This window comes from Quercus suber, unplaced genomic scaffold, assembly GCF_002906115.3.
Source record: "Quercus suber isolate HL8 unplaced genomic scaffold, Cork oak 2.0 scaffold_569, whole genome shotgun sequence".
NCBI lineage: Eukaryota > Viridiplantae > Streptophyta > Magnoliopsida > Fagales > Fagaceae > Quercus > Quercus suber.
The window spans coordinates 316,901-335,173 of NW_027070014.1; the positions used below are offsets into that span (position 1 = coordinate 316,901).

Sequence of the window (18,273 nt, forward strand, 5' to 3'; positions counted from 1 at the left end):
TCCGCAATTAATGAGGACAGGACTCCTGAACAGTGCTGTCTTGGGTGCTGCAACCCATGGGGGAATGGGGATGCGGCTGATGGGACAGGCTCTCAAGTGGTGGCCTGGCTGATCAACAAATAGAGGGTTAGGATCAGTTTAGAGAGGTATATAACGTAAGGAGTCACTCTTGAAAAGGGGACGGAAGATCTGCATTAAGAAGTACTGTAGCGACTTGCGTCCTCACGACCTTTGTAATCAATCTTAAAAGAGGTAATAAGAACGCCAAGCTTCGGAAGACAAGTCCGAGGAGCGTCATTGTGCACCCCAATTCATGTTTAAGTTGATAAACCCACATGCACCCATGCAGGGCAGTTGCATCCCTTACTAGGGCCTAGTTCTTGAGCCCACTCTCTACAAATTCATTGAAGGGTAAGCTGGGTCTGGGCCTGGGCCCATTCTCTCAACTTGAAGAAGTGTCCCAAATCTGGTCCCTACAATATATATATATATATATATATAACCAAAACCTTTAAAACTCCCACAAAAACTCACATAACACGTTAGAATTTTAAATAAATAAATAAATAAAACTTTAGGATTAAGAAAAAAAGAGAAAGACTCCTGGTAGGACTTTCTCTTCTCTCCTTAAAACCCTGACAATTACCATCTCAAAATCCTAAACTTAACTTCACTTTAAGATTAAAAAAATAAGAAGAAGAAAGACTCACGTAAAAAATAAAAAATAAAAAACGTCGGTTTTTTTTTTTTTTTTTTCATATGTGCCTGAAATTTTCATTCTATCTTATTCTTTTGTTATGTTTAGAATTGATTTTCTTTTAAGTATTTGGATTAATCTCTATATTTTGATAGTGTTTTTGTGGGTTTGGTTTTTGGATTGAAATTTCTAATAATTATTATTTTATATTGTATATGGCAGATGAAGCGTCTCTATTTTTTGGAGAAAAATCAAAGCTGCAACCTATGTCTTCCAATCAAGGAGTGGTAAATTTTTATTTGGTATATTATATATGAATTTTTTGAATTTGAAGGGTTTTGTTTGGTTTTGAAATAGAATTTGAGGATTCTATAAAATTTGGAAGCTTCAAGTTTTGGGGTTTTTGGTATTTGCATCTTAGTAAGTTGATCTTAATTCTTTACCTTATATGTTTTTGCTTTATTGAGAATTTTTATTTGGGTTCATGTGATTTTTTGTTTTCTTAATTATAGCTTTGATTTTTGGTTGATTAATTATTTGTTTGGATTAATTTCAATTAATTACTTGTTTGGATTCAACGTAAAAGATAATGGAATTAGGTGTTATAAATTTGATAATGTTCCATGTTTTGAATTGTTTATATGGTATTAACATTTTATAAAAATCTTTCTTACAATCCAATAACATTCTACGTTAGACAACACTTCTAAACTATAGAAAAGCATAGAAGTTAAATATTTCTTCTCATTGTATTTTATTTAATTATGACATATCTATTTTTTTTTTAAATGCTAACTAGCAAAATGTCTATAAAATGCATATTATTAACCCAATTTTCTATTTCTAAATTTCTTAGATTTTATAATATCAATCTTTTTCTCTTTTAAATTCTTGGTGGGCAAATCAGTCTCTCAGTAATTCTTTTACCTTAACGTGATGTTGGTTAATTGTCCTTTTATTTAACTATCCCGTGCATCGCACGGATTAGCGACTAGTTTCATTGTATAGAGGAAGAATGTTGTGGAATTGGGCCTAATTCAACAGACAAATCCATAATATTTTGTTAGTCCAAAACCAAATTCGGTATTGTCTGGCTGAATTTATTTTATTTATAGAACAAATTATGTAACATAAATAAACCTATTTGGTCCTCAAATAGGTTTCTATAAGGAGGAAAACTAGATACTTTCAAGTTTCGATTTGATTATAAAAAATAAAAAATAAATTAAAAAAAAAAGATACGTTCTATTTCAAATTGATCCAGTTATGATTTAAATTAAATTTAAAATAATATGATACCATATACTCTATTAAATACCTAAAATAAAAATGTTAAGTATCTAATAAAGTTTGAAATATAGCCTGTTAAGTTTTACACACACACACACACACAAAAAAAAAATATATATATATATATATAGAGAGAGAGAGAGAGAGAGAGAGAGAGAGAGAGAGAGAGAGAGAGAGAGAGAATTTTTTTTTAGAGAATTTTAGCCCCTGACACTTTTAAAGATAAAAATTAATATAAGTCGACTAGTTCTCTTGTCATTGAATAAGAGACTTAAGTTTGAATCTTGCCTACATAAATTGGTGTCGGATACCTACCAAAAACTAAAAAAAATAAGCCAGTTAATTTGTTATATACATTCTTCTCAAAAAAAAAAAAAAAAAAGGTTTGTTATATGGAGTACAATTTTTTTTCAAAATTTTTTATTTTATTTTTAGATACTATGGCCAACAGGGCAAAATGGTCATATATCACTGTTTGAGAAAATATGTATAAATTTATCACTATTTACGAAATATTTAGCAATCTACCACTTTTTTGAAACTCAATTTTGTAGAAATCAAATTTTTCATGGTCACGTCTTGTTTGCATCTGATAACTGAATGTCTTAGTTCAGCAAATGATAAAAAAAAAACTGAATGTATTATGCTTTGAGAACACAAGATTTATTGAAGTAGAATCTAGTATTATGCATTTATGGTACCCCTAGATTTAAATCCTTGTCTCCCTCTTTATTAATTATAAAAACAAAAAACAAAAACATTTTAAACCAAAAAAAAAAACATTTAAAACAAAATAAACTACACATGTAGGCCAACCCTGTAGTAGTTTTGCTGTTCCCAAGTTCCCACTCCTTTTTATTCCACTAGCCACTGTTTACTTCTCATTTCTCAATTTAATTGACCGTTGCTAAAATGTCCTGGTTCTAACGGCTTTTTAAGTTGATTCCTATCTCAATTTCCCGCCAATTTATTAGTAATTCGAAATTCCAAAACCCAAAGACTATTGGGTTTAAAGCTCCACTTTATAGTAAGTCTATAATGGAGGCCCCAAAACCACCCTTTCCTACTTCTTCTTCAGATTTCTATGCTTGTCTCCTCCAAACAAGCCTTAAATCCAAAGACCCATTAGCAGGAAAATTGATTCATGCTCGAATAATCAAAGCCGGGCTTCACCTCGGCGTGTTTCTGATGAATAATCTCATGACTTTCTATGCAAAAAGTGGGTTTGTTTCTGATGCTCATCGCGTGTTTGATGAAATGAATGTGAGGACTATATTCTCTTGGAATACAATACTATCAGCATATGCGAAACAGGGTAGGTTCGATAAGGCACACCGCGTGTTTGAGGAAATTCCTGACCGCGACTCCGTTTCATGGACTACGATGATAGTGGGGTATAATCAGATGGGTCGTTTTGAAAATGCGATTCAGATGTTTTTAGAGATGGTTGGAAGTAGAGTTGCACTAACACAGTACACAATTACTAACGTTCTTGCTTCATGTGCTGCCGTTGAAGCTTTGGATATTGGTCGGGAGGTTCACTCATTTGTAGTTAAACTTGGGCTCAGCAGTTGTATCCCTGTGGTGAATTCCTTGTTAAACATGTATGTGAAATGTGGCGATCCAGTAACGGCAAAAGTTGTTTTCGATATGATGAGAATGAAGAACACGTCAAGTTGGAATGTTATGATTTCATTACATATGAAGTCTGGCCGGGTTGACCTTGCTCTTGCCCAATTCGAACAAATGGAAGTACGAGATATAGTTTCGTGGAATTCAATGATTGCAGGTTGTAATCAGCATGGTTTTGATCTTGAAGCGCTGGAAATTTTCTCAAACTTGTTGAAGAATTCTTCATTAAGGCCCGATAAGTTCACATTGGCAAGTGCTTTGTCAGCTTGTGCCAATCTTGAGAAGTTAGATCCTGGGGAACAAATCCATGGCTATATCATTAGAACTGAGTTTGGTACGTCTGGGGCAGTGGGGAATGCTCTGATTTCAATGTACGCCAAGTCTGGTGGGGTTGAAATTGCACGGAAGATTGTAGAGCAAAGTGGGTCTTCAGATCTTGATATTATAGCTTTTACATCATTATTGGATGGCTACGTCAAGCTTGGGAATATGAACCCAGCTAGAAAGATATTTGACTCACTAAGAGACCGTGATGTGGTTGCATGGACGGCCATGATTGTAGGTTATGTGCAAAATGGCTTGAATAATGATGCTTTGAAGCTCTTCAGATCAATGATTACAAAAGGCCCCAAGCCAAATAGCCACACACTAGCAGCCATGTTAAGTGTCAGTTCAAGTTTGGCATCTTTGTATCATGGCAAACAAATTCATGCAAGTGCCATAAGAACATGGGAAGTATTATCAGTTTCTGTGAGCAATGCTCTAATCACCATGTATGCCAAATCTGGAAGCCTTAACAATGCACAGCAGGTATTCAATTTAGTACAGCAGAACAGAGATACTGTCTCTTGGACTTCCATGATTATAGCTTTGGCTCAACATGGCCATGGAGAAGAAGCCATTGAGCTTTTTGAGCAGATGCTGGCATATGGTATGAAGCCTGACCATATAACTTATGTTGGTGTGCTATCTGCCTGTACACATGTGGGATTGGTGGAACAGGGTCGGAGATATTATAATTTGATGCAAGATATACACAAAATTGAACCCACCTTAAGCCATTATGCATGCATGATTGACCTTTTTGGGCGTGCTGGATTGCTACAAGAAGCACATGATTTTATTAGAAGTATGCCTATTGAACCAGATGTCATTTCTTGGGGTTCACTTTTATCTTCTTGTAAGGTTCATAAAAATTTGGAGTTGGCAAAAATTGCAGCAGAAAGATTGCTTCTTATTGAGCCTGATAACAGTGGGGCTTATTCAGCCCTTGCTAATTTATATTCAGCTTGTCGTAGATGGGAAGATGCAGCTAAAATTAGAAAGTCAATGAAGGATAGAGGAGTGAAGAAAGATCAAGGATTCAGTTGGCTTCAGATACAAAACAAAGTCCATGTCTTTGGGGTCGAAGATGGTCTTCACCCACAGAAAGATGCCATATACAATATGATGGAAAAGATCTGGAAGGAGATTAAAAAAAGGGGTTTCATTCCAGATACAGAATCAATATTGCATGACCTTGAACCAGAGGTGAAAGAGCAGATCCTTAGACATCACAGTGAAAAACTTGCTATAGCATTTGGGCTAATAAGTACCCCAGAGAACACTACATTGAGAATCATGAAGAACCTTAGAGTTTGTAATGACTGCCACTCTGCCATAAAATTTATCTCCAAGCTTGTGGGCAGAGAAATTATTGTGAGAGACTCCACTCGTTTTCACCATTTCAAGGATGGTTCCTGCTCATGTCAGGATTATTGGTAGGAACAGGAGTGGGATTTTAAGAAAAATTTCCTGTTATCATGGTGCTGTTGCCACTGATGATTGTCAATGTTCCAGAATAGGGATGAAGTTCTTCGTGAAGGAGATCATTCTATTGATGCATCAGTGGCTGCTGCTCTTTGTTTGGGGTCGTAAGCCCAGCATCAAGTGGCATCGGTGGAAAAACCTTTATGCTTCTGAGGTTAGCAATTGGGAAGGCACAAGCCTTTGATATGAGAAAAACTGCCCCCTTGAAAGATTCTGAGGTAGTCCAAATCACTTTACTCAAATCCTCTTTGGATTGGTTTTTGAATTTGAGTGCATACAGTTCCTATTTAAGCACAATATTGTAAGTTGTACCAAAAGAATCTTTTGGGGTTTCTTACTTTTTATACTTCCTTACAAGGGTTACATTACAATTGGCACTTTTGATTAAAATTCTAACTTATCAAAAAATAAAAATCAATATATTTTTATTTTTTCTACCTCATTTATGTATAATGTTGTGGAGCGATTGAGTTGTATGATTTGGTTCCAAAGCTCTTATTTGCCAAATAATTGGCAATGTTTACTTGGTCAGAAGCTTCTACAAGCATTTGGCTAGATAAAATTCTTCACCTGGAAGACCCAAGTTTGAATACTTTTTGTAATTATGAACCTCATATTGCTTGTTGAACTGTATGTTCCATGTAAACTATTCTTGAAATCATTCTCTTGCATGGTTATTCATTATCAGAATATGTATGCCCGCAATGCTACTCTGAAAGCAGAAGGTGCCCTCTCCATAGCACTTTCAGGGGAAATTGCAGGCCTTTTCAAAGCTTGGAAACAACATGGAAGGCTCCCTTGGAAGAGGCTTGATGGCCAGCTGAGTGTCTCGCTCAGTTGGGGTTTAAGATATCACCATATCTCCACATGCAGATGGTCAAAACAGAATCAGGGATCTTAGCAGATAAGGGCCTCCGAGATATATTTACTTTAAATGGAAGTCTTTTGCAGCCAGGCAAAACCTGCTGCAGTGCAAAACCAGCACATACACTAGGGAAAGTTTCAAAATTTGGTCCAGTCACCTTGTATAATGGCTCAATTGGCTTATATTTAATTAGATATGTTCATAAGGTTGGAGGGTTACTGACAATGAAGGATTTGCAAAGATATAAAGTTAAATTAACAGAACCAATATCTGCTAACATTTTAGGGCTTAAATTGGTTGCTGTGCCTCCTCCTTCAGGGCCCCCCCAATAATACTTGAGAGTATATCTCTGATCTGCTTTGGTGGTAATTTCTTCTTTTTATTTTTTATTTTTTATTTTTTATTTTTTTTATTTTTTTTGTGTATTGACCCAGCTTTCTTTGTCCACTGCCACAGATGCTAAACACTCTTTCTTATGATACAATTCTTTTAGGTGTTTCTGGCTCTCGTGGGTTCCACCGAGCAATTGAAGCTTTGAATCATGTGTTTGCTGTGAGGATGAGTCTTGGTGATCCTGACTTTGTTGATGTGTTAAAAGTTCTATCTGATATGCTCTCTCCTATGTTCGCTAAAGAATTTAAAAAATAATATGATATTTGATTTCAGTCATTACGGCGGTAGATAAGCTGCTTCATTGATAGAGACTTGGTACGTCTATAAGATTTTAAAGAGAAATAATTCATAGCCAACCATAAGATTTTAAAGATAAATAATATCCAAAAAATTTTATATTAAGTTATATTATATTGATTATTTGAGAAACTTACCTTTATGTTGTCTCAAAATCTTGCACGTAATTTAACGGAGTCCAATCATGTTGTGTCATGTTAGTGCCAAAGCTGAGGTCTTAATTAGTTCCCTTTTTGGTTCTTGAATGAAAAAAATTTAAGTGTCTAATCTGTAAAAGCAACAGTTATGTGTCAAATATTGAAGTTTCTCTGGTTTATTTTATTTCCCCGTTGATGGTCCTCAGACATTGAATTAATCATCAAAATTTGTGGTCTGCTTTATTTGTTTCACAATTCAACTGGTGATGAAAGTGTACATCTAAGCATGCATACATTAGTGTGGTGATGTGGTAAATTTAGAGGACGAGTATCAAGATGATTTATAAAGCATAAGAATCTTTACACTGTGCATGCAATTTATTCTAATCAGACATTCAGTGTTTCTTAATTAGAAATGTTTTTGCCTCAAGATTCAAATTGGTAGAGTTTGTTTTTTCAAATGGTCACTTCTCATTCAGTTGAGTAATTGAAAATTGCATGAAAATTCTATTAAAAAAAGACTGCAATATGGGCAGAAGTTGATGCTTAACTAGAACTGTTACTTGCCCTTACCTCTTCGTGTCTATCATTTTTGGTTGTAGATGACCTATCGTATATATTCACGATTTATAACCCAATTAATTATACTAGATGCTGTTTTCTAACAGATGAAACACGGCACCGGTCATCTGTGTATTATAGATCGTGAGTGAATTGCTGTAGCCTGGAATGCTACTGTAAATGGCATATTTTGGTTCACTAATACTTTCACCAAGTAGGGGAATACTCTTAAATAATAAAATGGATGATTTCTCAATCCCGTCATAGTCTTAAAGGTATGCTTTAGAAGTGTTCTCCAATCAAGTTAGGACTGGTACCATTTTCAAACGCCCAGATTAATTGCCTAATGGCCAAGACTTTCCTATTGCTTGTTGAGACCTTCAGAACAAACAACAGAATATTAGAGCAGAATACACCCATACAGTACAATATTAGGCAGATAATTTAATTTTAGGGAATGTTTTTTAGTGTTCATTTGGGAATTATTTGCATAATATGAGACAAAAAAAAAATTAAAAGCTAGCTTATTTTAAGATTATTTGAAATAAAGTTGAGACAAAAAACATGCTTAACTTGTCTGTAGGATGAGCAAGTGGAAGTTGTTATTCTTTATATTATGCATAAGTGCATAGCTTATGGAATATATTCGTGAGCAACAAATGATGTGACCTTTCTTCTATTCTTTCTACAGGATGAGCAAGTGCAATGCAATCTGTGGTACTGGTAGGTGCTTGTGGGGAAGGCATGTTCTTTGCTGGAACTGGAACTGCAGAGTTTCTCTCAAATCTTTTTTTTTTTTATTGAAATTGAACATTTTTTTTTATAGAGTCGCACAACATTAAGTTAAAGAATTATTTATTTGCTTTTACTATTTTTTCAATACGGTGGTATCTGGTGAATTTGGATTGCAATTGAATCACCTATTATCGTATTCCTAATTTTAAAACCTTACTACTTTTGATGGCACTACTAATAACGTTATCAAAATTCTAAGGTCTCAAAAAAAAAAAAAAAAAGACACAATTAATGCCACAAGACTACACCTATTCACACGCTAGTTAATAATTCATTTTAGAAAAATTTTGATATCACCTTTATGAAAAATAAAAAAAATTATCAAAATATTAATTACTTTTTTTTCATTTTCCATAAAAACTTTCTTTAAATGAATTAATAACTAGTGCCCTAAAGGCACTCATTAGGATTTTTCAAAATAATTATGACAAAAGTACAGTATTTTATATATGAAATGTGCTAACGAATACTTTTAGAGCACTGATTAATAATTCATTTTAAAAAAAATTTAATACTACTTTTATGAAAAATGAAAAAAAATTATCAAAATATTAAATTTTTTTTTATTTTTTATAAAAAAAATTTTAAATAAATTATTAATCAATACATTTGTTAGTATTTTTCTTTATTAAAATTACCCTATCAATATTGCTTATTAGTATACCTAGTAGACTAGTAGTAGCAGGTACCTAGGGGCCACAAAATATTCTCCTAAGTCCTAACCCTTTTGTCTTCGTACGGTGAATGACAGCTAGAAATGTAAAAGCATCCATTAATTTTATTGGAGAAGATTGTGTTTGGTGTTCAGTGCCACCGGATGCGTGGATACAATGCGATAGAGACACATGTTCATTTTTGTTATTGTAAGCATCTTAAGAGCATCTTTATCAACTGTGCCATATGTGCCAAATGTTAAATATTTGGCACATTTGGCACACCAAACATCATTTGACCTCATTTATCAGATGTGCCATATCCCATATTTTTTGCAACATTAAACAGTACCGTGACAAATTTGCCACGGTACGGATGCGTGTGGCAAAATTTTTTTTTCTTTTTTTATTCTTGTCTCTCTTCTCTCTCCGTCATTCTCTCTTCTCTCTCTGTCATTCTCACCTCTCTCACCTCAATCCTCTCCTCTCTCTCTCACCCCAATCCTCATCACTGCTCTTCCACGCCGACGCCGACGCCGATGCCGACGATCACTTCCACGCCGACGCCGATTTCTCTCCAGCAATGGTTTTTCTGTTTTTTTTTTTTTTTTTTTTATGATCAGGGAGTTCCCATGGGTTTCTGCTATTTTGTTGTTGTTGTTGCTGTTGTTGTTGTTCTTGTTGTTCTGATTTGTTCCGATGGATTGTGGCTGCCACGGCGGCGGCGGCGGCGGCGGTGGCAGCAGTGTGTGGTTGTTGTGGTTATTTATTGGGTGAGATATATTATTTTATTAGGTTGTTTATATTATTTTAATGTGTAAGAAATATTATTTTAATATATAGAATTGTAGTATAAAACATCTGATAAATGGAATGTTGTAAAATAATGTGGTAAAATAATAAAGTAGGGTTTTAGTATGGCAAAATGGCATAATTTTTGCCACATCTGATGCGGATGCTCTAACATGTTCAATAGCAACCGGTTACTAGACATAAGCTAAATTCAATTTTATTAAAATATAAGCACTGGTTTAAAAATTGTTATATGAAATTTTTTATTAAATAATAAAATTAATTTTTTTGACAACATCTTATATTTATTATAAAAATGGTATTTAAAAAAAATCAATTAGCAAATATTTTAATAACACCCATTTTATAAAATTAATCAATTAACAAAAGCTCTAAACTACAATCACCTATCAATAAAATCAATTTATTTATGACAAATTTTGTGGAAAAGAATGGGAGGGCGAGAGCTATTTTAAGAATAAAGTTAGGAACACATCAAATTTTACAAATTTTTCTCTAACTTGCAACATGATGAAGTGTGGGGTTGAAGTATAAACTCATCATTTGACCTCTATTGTTCACAATCTTTCATGACAACTCACAACACTATAAATTATAACAAAAATTACGTGGATCTGGTTTGGTTTGTGTTCAGTGAAAATTTTCACTAAACATATTAAATTTTGGACATATATTTATTCTTAAACACATATCACGTGACGTATCCAGTAACTGTACACAAGCCTTACATGACTTTAGGTCTCCCTAGCATTTTTCTTATTTTAATATTTATAGTCTGACTGACAGGCATTGAAAACTAGAAAGTAGCGTCATCATGTCAATCTTTTCCTTTTCTTTTATGCAAAGCTGAGTCAGCTAATAAGCTTACTCACCTCACTCTCTCCTTGTTGTTCCATGCTTTCTTTCTAAATTTCCAATCCCAAACCAAACCAAACAAACAAACTCTATATAGTATAACATTAAACGCTAAATCCACCACACATCTCTATACTCTATCCTCATAATCAAAGCTCTATATATACATATATATATATATATATTAATGTACCAATAATCTCTTACTAAACCCTCCAATTCCATTTCCACAACCAAAAAGAATCAATCTCTGTGAATTACAAATCAGCGTAGCGATGGCCTTACAGAGGCAAATACTGAAGAAATCACTTGGAGAAGCAAAAGCAAAGTTAGGTAATTACCAGAATACCCTTCCTCTCTTCTTCTCTACAGCTCCTTCTTCTTCTTCAGCCGATGCCGATGATCGTTTGCCTCAATTGCCTCCATTCGATCACGCGCCGAGGCCGTACAATGGCCCACGCGCCGACGAAGTCTTCCAGAAGAGAAAGAAATTTCTCGGCCCTTCCCTCTTCCACTACTATCAGAAACCTGTAAGTATTTCTTTTTCATTTTTTTTTTTAAAGCCTTAAAATAACATGAGTGTTGGATCGGATTCTTTTGTTTAATTTTCTTTGATTCTCTTCTACCTTATCTTAAATCTTGTTATATACAGATGCCAATATTTGGAAAGTTTAATACCGCTTCTATAGTTTTTTTTTTTTTGGAGATAGTAGCGTTGCTCATGTTTTTTATCAATCAAGAAACCAATCGGTTTTAAGAGCCTTTATCAATTAGCTAACTGAAAACCGCTGCTTCTATAGTTAATAGAAAAGCTGTTAAAAAAATTGTTATTTATTTTTTTCATAAAAGTTTCTGAAAATAGTTTATATATATATATATATATATTTTATAGTTATTTTGGTTCATAAATTTCTGAGATGCTCTTTTATTTTTTAATAATTTATATCTATTATAATTTAAAAAAAAAAATTTCAAATTGCCTTAAGTGATAACTGTAGGGGAAAAAATCTTAAATTTTAAGACTTTCTTTTTTAATTTAAAATAAAATTTATTATTTATATTTATGATACTATTTTTAATTGAAGTTATTTTTCGTTAGTGAGGTATGTTGAAAAATGAAAATGAGTTGAGGCTGTTTTTTATTTTTTATTTTCGGTTTAGTAAGAAATGTCCTAATTTTTAGGATATAGTGAGAGTTGATAGAAGTTTAAAAATCTAAAACTTAGGAAATTGAAAAAAAATAATAAATTATTCTTTTGACCCGTTTTATTTTTAAATTTAAAATTATTTAACTAAAAGATTAGAGAATTTTAGAGAGTTAAGAATTTGTATGAAGGAATTTTAGTGTGAAAATGTTGAAAAATGTTTATCCTTTAATTAAAAAAAAAAAAAATCCTCTAAAATGGTTTGGCAACTCATGAGTCATGCCGGGTGAATAATAAAATCATGCACGGCACGTGTCACAGGAATTATTAAATATAAGTCATTTTAACAAAAGTATATGCGGATGCGGATGGTTTATAGATTGTTTTAGAATGTAGTCAAAACTCAACATAACTTAAAAACTAGTTTATCATCAACACGCTAAAAATACCCCCAGCATCAAAGTTGCCATACTTATAAATTTTTAACTCTTAGTTACAGTAAGCTGTCAAAGATATCACGGACATTGCTATCGTTCTTTTTTCTCCTTTTTGTTTTTTGTAGTGTTTATTGTGTAAGATATATTATTTTAATGTGTTATATGTTAAAACAGAACCTTTAATGTTTGATGTATTATAAAGTGAGTTGTTTAAAATAGATAAAGTGGCTTTTTGAGTTGTTAAAAATTATATTTTTTTAATGTTTTGCTATGAGTGCTCTTATATAGTCAAAATCAGTTTATAAATAAATTTAATAATAAAAATAAAATAAAATAAATAAAATAAAGAAGAAGAAGAAGAAGAAGAAGAAAAAAAAAAAAAAGATGATGCTATGAATACTACAAAATTCACTAAATAAGGTTTAGAAATTGTTGAGTTATCAATCATAGAAAATGATTTACACATTTATTTATTATGTTGACGTTGATGAGGTTCCACCAATTACATAACAAAAAAGTGTCAACCAATATTTGCCTTTTGTATTAAAAACATGGATCCTATTTATTAGAAAAATGGGTAAAATACTATTTTGATCCTTAAACATTACCAAAAAAAAAATTTTGTCTCTAAACTTTAAAAAATTCCTTTTTCATCCTTAAACTTGGTGAAGAGTTTTTTTAATAGTTTATAGAAAAAATAGAGATGAAAAAGAACTTTTTCAATAATTTAGAGGTGAAAAAATATATTTTTTACGAAATATGAACTTTTCAATAATTTATTGAAAAAAACAAAATTTTAGTAAAGTTTAGGGACCAAAATAGTATTTTTATCCTTAAAAAGTCACACTCTAATCTTTCTTCTTTAAGGTATGTATTTTTTGAAGTGCATGCAAATTATAATATTTTGTAATACAATTGGTTGGAGACCATGCCTCATGAACTAGAGATCACTAGTTCAATTCTTTGAGTAACTTCAATTCTTGGTCCTAAACTAGGAAAAGCAATATGTCCAAACATGATTCAATCTCTCGCATATCCTTGATCACTTCTCCTTATGCAGTAAATAATGGTTTGCAGAAGCAATCAAGTCCATGTTCCTGTACAATTTATTGCCTGTGGTAGTATCATACTACCATCAGATCTTACTTTCATAACTAGTAACCTGTTTTTTAGTCTCTCAGCCAAAATAACATTCTTCTTCTATTTGTACTACGTTTTTTTTTTTTACCATAGCCCTCTCCTGATTGTCATTTAGCGTCCACTGTCAGACCTAGCTAATATATGGATGCAAAATTAGCACTGTCAAGTTATTGAAGAATACCTCCTAAACCTGATAAAATTGGTGTATTTGATGGTTAACATCCAAATCTTGCAAGATTTAATTATTAATTGATATACGTTTCTAACTTTAAATTTTGTGAACAGCTTAATATTGTTGAAGGGAAGATGCAATATTTGTTTGATGAAAATGGGAGGCGTTATCTTGATGCTTTTGCTGGGATAGTTACTGTATCTTGTGGGCATTGCCATCCTGAAATTTTAAATGCTATCACGGAGCAGAGCAAGCTTCTGCAGCATGCTACAACCATATACCTACACCATGCAATAGCTGATTTTGCTGAGGCATTAGCTTCAAAAATGCCTGGAAACCTTAAGGTTCTTTTATAATTGATGTTTTATTTGTTTCTCTCTTACGTGGTTATGCCTACCTTTTATTGTGTCATTCAGTCTCTCATTTCCTTTTCCATTGTAATTGAACATTTAGATCCCTTTTTCTTTTTTTCTTTTTTGGCTGAAGAACATTTAGATACTTTGATATTCTAACCTTGTGATTGGTATGTTTAGTTTATGGACTGTAGTGTCTTCTGGATTAGATTGTGTGGAATGTAAGTTGAAAATTCTCAAAATGCAGGTTGTATATTTTGTAAATTCGGGGTCAGAAGCAAATGAATTAGCAATGATGATGGCTCGTCTATACACGGGTAATCTTGGTATGATTTCATTGAGGAATGCATATCATGGGGGAAGCTCTGGTACCCTTGGACTGACTGCTCTGAACACGTGGAAGTACCCAATACCACAGGTTTGTTTAAGTAACATAGCTTCACAGAATGCAGGCAGGATCATATCATTTTAATTGCCTGAGGGTAGGCTGCTTATTAGTTGCATGTAAATCTCAGGTAATGTACCTCTGTTTGACTCATGGCTGCAGCAAATCTTTCTTTTTGACCTAAACAATTGGTATATTTTCTCTATGAATTTCAATAAGATTAGGTTGAATTGAACAATGGACAATTAGCTATGAGTGTTCTATTCCATATCTTTATTTTAAATATGTTCTGGTATTGATGAAACATTCACAAACTCACAACAAGTTTATTGTAGGAAATACAAAGCCAGTAATCTATTGTTATCAAACACTTGCTGAGAGTAATAATGGCAATGTCTTTTCCCAATTCTTTTGCACATTAACCACAAACATGTAGAAAAACTCACTGAAGCTCTGTTGTTTTCGAGTCTATAGTTATAACTATACTAATTGTCACTGTCACAGTGAAACTTAGTATGTGAAATTCATCATGTACACGTGTCTAAAAGACATTTGTCAAAATATGCCAATTATTCTGATCTATCTGCTCAAAATTACTGCAACATTTTGCAGGGTGAAATTCATCATGTTGTAAATCCAGATCCATACCGTGGAGTTTTTGGTTCCGATGCCAATCGTTATGCCAAAGATTTGCAAGATCACATTGATTTCGGTACTTCAGGAAAAGTTGCAGGATTTATAGCTGAAACAATTCAGGTTATCTTCTCTTCTTTTCTTTTTCTTCATTTTTTTCTTTTTTGGCATCTATAGTAAGGTCTGAAATTGTTGGTGTTACAACCACCTTGTTAAGGACACTGAAAATTTTCTAACTGGTTGTACTTTTCACTTACTGTAGGGAGCTGGAGGAGCAGTTGAATTGGCGCCTGGATACTTGAAACTGGTTTATGACATTGTACGCAAGGCTGGTGGTCTCTGCATTGCAGATGAAGTGCAAACTGGCTTTGGTCGAACAGGAAGCAATTACTGGGGCTTTGAAACACAGGGCGTCATTCCTGATATAGTTACCATGGCAAAGGTCATTACCCATAATCTATTTTAGTAAGACATGTAAATCATGTTAGTGTTGCAAGTGTCAATAGCTTTTTTCTTTAAATAACTTACAATTTCAGTTAATCAGTTTTTGTTTTATAATCTTATGCAACCATTTTCATTAAATTTCACAATTAATATCTATCAGGGTATTGGCAATGGTTTACCATTGGGAGCAGTTGTGACAACCCCAGAGATTGCAAGTGTATTGACCCAGAAAATTCAATTTAATACTTTTGGAGGAAATCCTGTATGTTCGGCTGGGGGGCTAGCAGTGCTGAGAGTTATTGACCAGGAGAAGCGTCAAGCTCATTGCGCTGATGTTGGTTCTCATTTGCTCAAGCGTTTGAGAGCTCTTCAGCAAACACATGAAAGTAATTACTCTTGAATTTAACATTTGTAGAAAAATCATCACACTTTTGTCTGTATACGGGTATCTATTGTAATTTAATATATAATATTGGCCTTGCCCTTTTAGAGCACTTCTTCTAAGTCTCCAAATTACATTGAAATGTGAATCCTGTGAACCAATTGTTAGGTTTCTATGCACTAGTGGACTTCCTTTCCTTAGTAATAAAAACCCATATACGTAATATAGTATTCCCATTAATCAATGAATGCAAACCTTAAGAAAGTCACTGTTAATTTAATATTTGTCTTCATGCATCATGCTAATGAAAATTGCATGAGGATTTTAGTCTTCAGGCAGGAGCTTGCATTTAAACTTAAACAGAGTTTTATCAAGTTTTACTTGATGTCATGGGCCTCAGTCTGTACTTCCCTGTATCTGTTAGAATCAGTTTTTAGCAGTAGCCGATGTGTTATCTATATGGGTTTTCTTTCCAATTCAATATCGTTAAACTGGTTTTTTATGTAAAGGGTTCTCATCTTCCATTTTTATATTTTGTTTCAGTCATTGGAGATGTGAGGGGCAGAGGCTTAATGGTTGGTATAGAACTTGTGACTGACAGGAACGAGAAGACACCTGCCAAGGCTGAAACTGCGGTTCTATTTGAGAAACTTAGAGGTATCAGGACACACCTCCCTATCCAAAAATTAATTGAAAAAATCTTATACTTACATTTTACTTCTTTTTTCATTTAAATTCCATTTGGTATGCTAATCATGTAATGATTCCTGATCACAGAGCTTGGTATTCTTGTTGGGAAAGGGGGACTGCATGGAAATGTTTTTAGAATAAAACCACCAATGTGTTTTAACAGGGACGATGCAGGTACTTTTTTTTTTTTTTTTGTCTCATACAGTTGTGACGATTTATGTCTATTGACTTGAATAATCATCCCCCGTTGATCAGAATGAGCGTTCATCTTATAACAATAAGAAAAAAGATTCTGCCCTGAGAAAGAAAGTCCAATTTACAACAATTTGGCTGTCTTAACCAAATGTTTTTTTTCCCCAAGAACAATATGTGGTAACACTAATACATGTTTGTGTATGTGCAGATTTTCTGGTTGATGCCTTGGACTATGCAATAACAAAGTTGTGAGGATACATCCATGACATGAGATGCTTATGTACTCTACAAAAACTTATTTTCAATAAAATCAAGTGAATTTTTAGATATTTGAGCCCATGCTTAGGAAAAAGTAGCTTGTTTTATGTTGGATCTATATGTTGTCTTACAAAGTCTGCACCTTCAACCCTCTAGGCCTTGACCCCTATTACCCTGGGGAACTTGAATTGCTAGAAAACATGCATATGGAGTATAGGTAAAGGGAGGCTGGGCTTACCATTGAAGGAACAATGGTGCTGCTGGAGAATGGTGTCTAGAGAGAGCAACCATTTAGAAGGAACTTCTCCATGAAAATTATGCAGGATGCCACACTTTCTAGCGTGTGTAAGCCATTCTTGTGGCAGGTCATTATTTTATTACAAAAAAATAAAGAAAGAAGATGCAGAATGGATTTACTGGGCAACCCTCTCTTCCTATTTAATTGTTATTCTGGCTGCCATTATCAGGTTCTTGTAATTCATCAAAAGGAGAGAATCCTAATCTCTGTTTTTTGAAATCGTTAAATGTAAATCGTTTGAACCTATAGAGTACATATTCTAAATGTACTCTATAGGTTCAAACGATCCAATTAATATTCTAAAGACAAAATCTGAGCACAAATAATTAGTGGAAGAGGCTTAGGATGGCCATGCATTTGGATAATGGACCAACAGTGGACGGAAAATTTATTGAGAATGGTGATTCTATCATTCAATAATATTTCTAATAGATAAATTTTTTGGGCTGGCCCATTGTTATATTATATTAGATTATCTTGTCTCCTTATATCATTCATGAATAACGCATTATGCATGCAAAATGCCAAGAGGATTAGAATCAATAACTATCTAATCTAGAAATAGGTTTAAATATGTAGTTTTTTTCTATTTTAAAATTATACACAAAATAAGAATTAATGAATTAGATAGTAAATAACATTCGATTAATACGAAACAAGAATTACTGAATTTTTTTTTTTTTTCGAGAATCTAGAATTAATGAATTAGATGCTAAATAACATTCAATTAAATACAAAATTTGGTATGTTAATAACAAAAATAACATATAATTTAATGGTAAGATTTTCAAATATTATATTTAATACATAGCGGTACACAACATTGAAATTGCAAAAAATTTGGGTTTAAGAAAATGGTGTGGCAATCAAATGTTTGGTCTAGAGTAGCTTACTTTTCTTGGACTGCCACTTAAGGTAAGATTTTAACTACATATAATCTTCAA

The 18,273-nt window shown here is 33.1% G+C and overlaps 2 protein-coding genes and 1 pseudogene across 2 annotated transcripts; all 3 read left to right on the forward strand.

The window, feature by feature from the left end:
- Positions 1–2,831: 2,831 nt before the first annotated feature.
- Positions 2,832–5,868, forward strand: LOC111990549 (pentatricopeptide repeat-containing protein At2g22070). Its single transcript, XM_024022337.2, has one exon. The coding sequence runs from the start codon at positions 3,026–3,028 to the stop codon at positions 5,381–5,383; it is 2,358 nt and encodes a 785-aa protein (XP_023878105.2). The 5' UTR covers positions 2,832–3,025; the 3' UTR covers positions 5,384–5,868.
- Positions 5,869–5,945: 77 nt separating this feature from the next.
- On the forward strand, positions 5,946–6,989 carry LOC111990540 (glutathione hydrolase 1-like; annotated as a pseudogene).
- A 3,782-nt stretch (positions 6,990–10,771) lies between these two features.
- On the forward strand, positions 10,772–17,455 carry LOC111990546 (alanine--glyoxylate aminotransferase 2 homolog 1, mitochondrial). The gene is made up of 9 exons (XM_024022334.2): positions 10,772–11,327; positions 13,805–14,035; positions 14,292–14,462; positions 15,042–15,185; positions 15,325–15,504; positions 15,667–15,892; positions 16,432–16,545; positions 16,666–16,752; positions 16,982–17,455. Exons 1-9 carry the CDS (start codon positions 11,073–11,075, stop codon positions 17,023–17,025), a joined length of 1,452 nt encoding a protein of 483 aa, XP_023878102.2. The 5' UTR covers positions 10,772–11,072; the 3' UTR covers positions 17,026–17,455.
- Positions 17,456–18,273: the final 818 nt, after the last annotated feature.

What these genes read in the sequence shown, in the direction of transcription:
- LOC111990549 (XM_024022337.2), top strand. Translation starts at nt 3,026, where the DNA reads ATGGAGGCCCCAAAACCACCCTTTCCTACTTCTTCTTCAGATTTCTAT.
- LOC111990546 (XM_024022334.2), top strand. Translation starts at nt 11,073, where the DNA reads ATGGCCTTACAGAGGCAAATACTGAAGAAATCACTTGGAGAAGCAAAA. An exon ending in TCTATTTGAGAAACTTAGAG is followed by an intron (nt 16,546 to 16,665) that starts GTATCAGGACAC and finishes TCCTGATCACAG; the next exon opens with AGCTTGGTATTCTTGTTGGG. An exon ending in TTTTAACAGGGACGATGCAG is followed by an intron (nt 16,753 to 16,981) that starts GTACTTTTTTTT and finishes GTGTATGTGCAG; the next exon opens with ATTTTCTGGTTGATGCCTTG.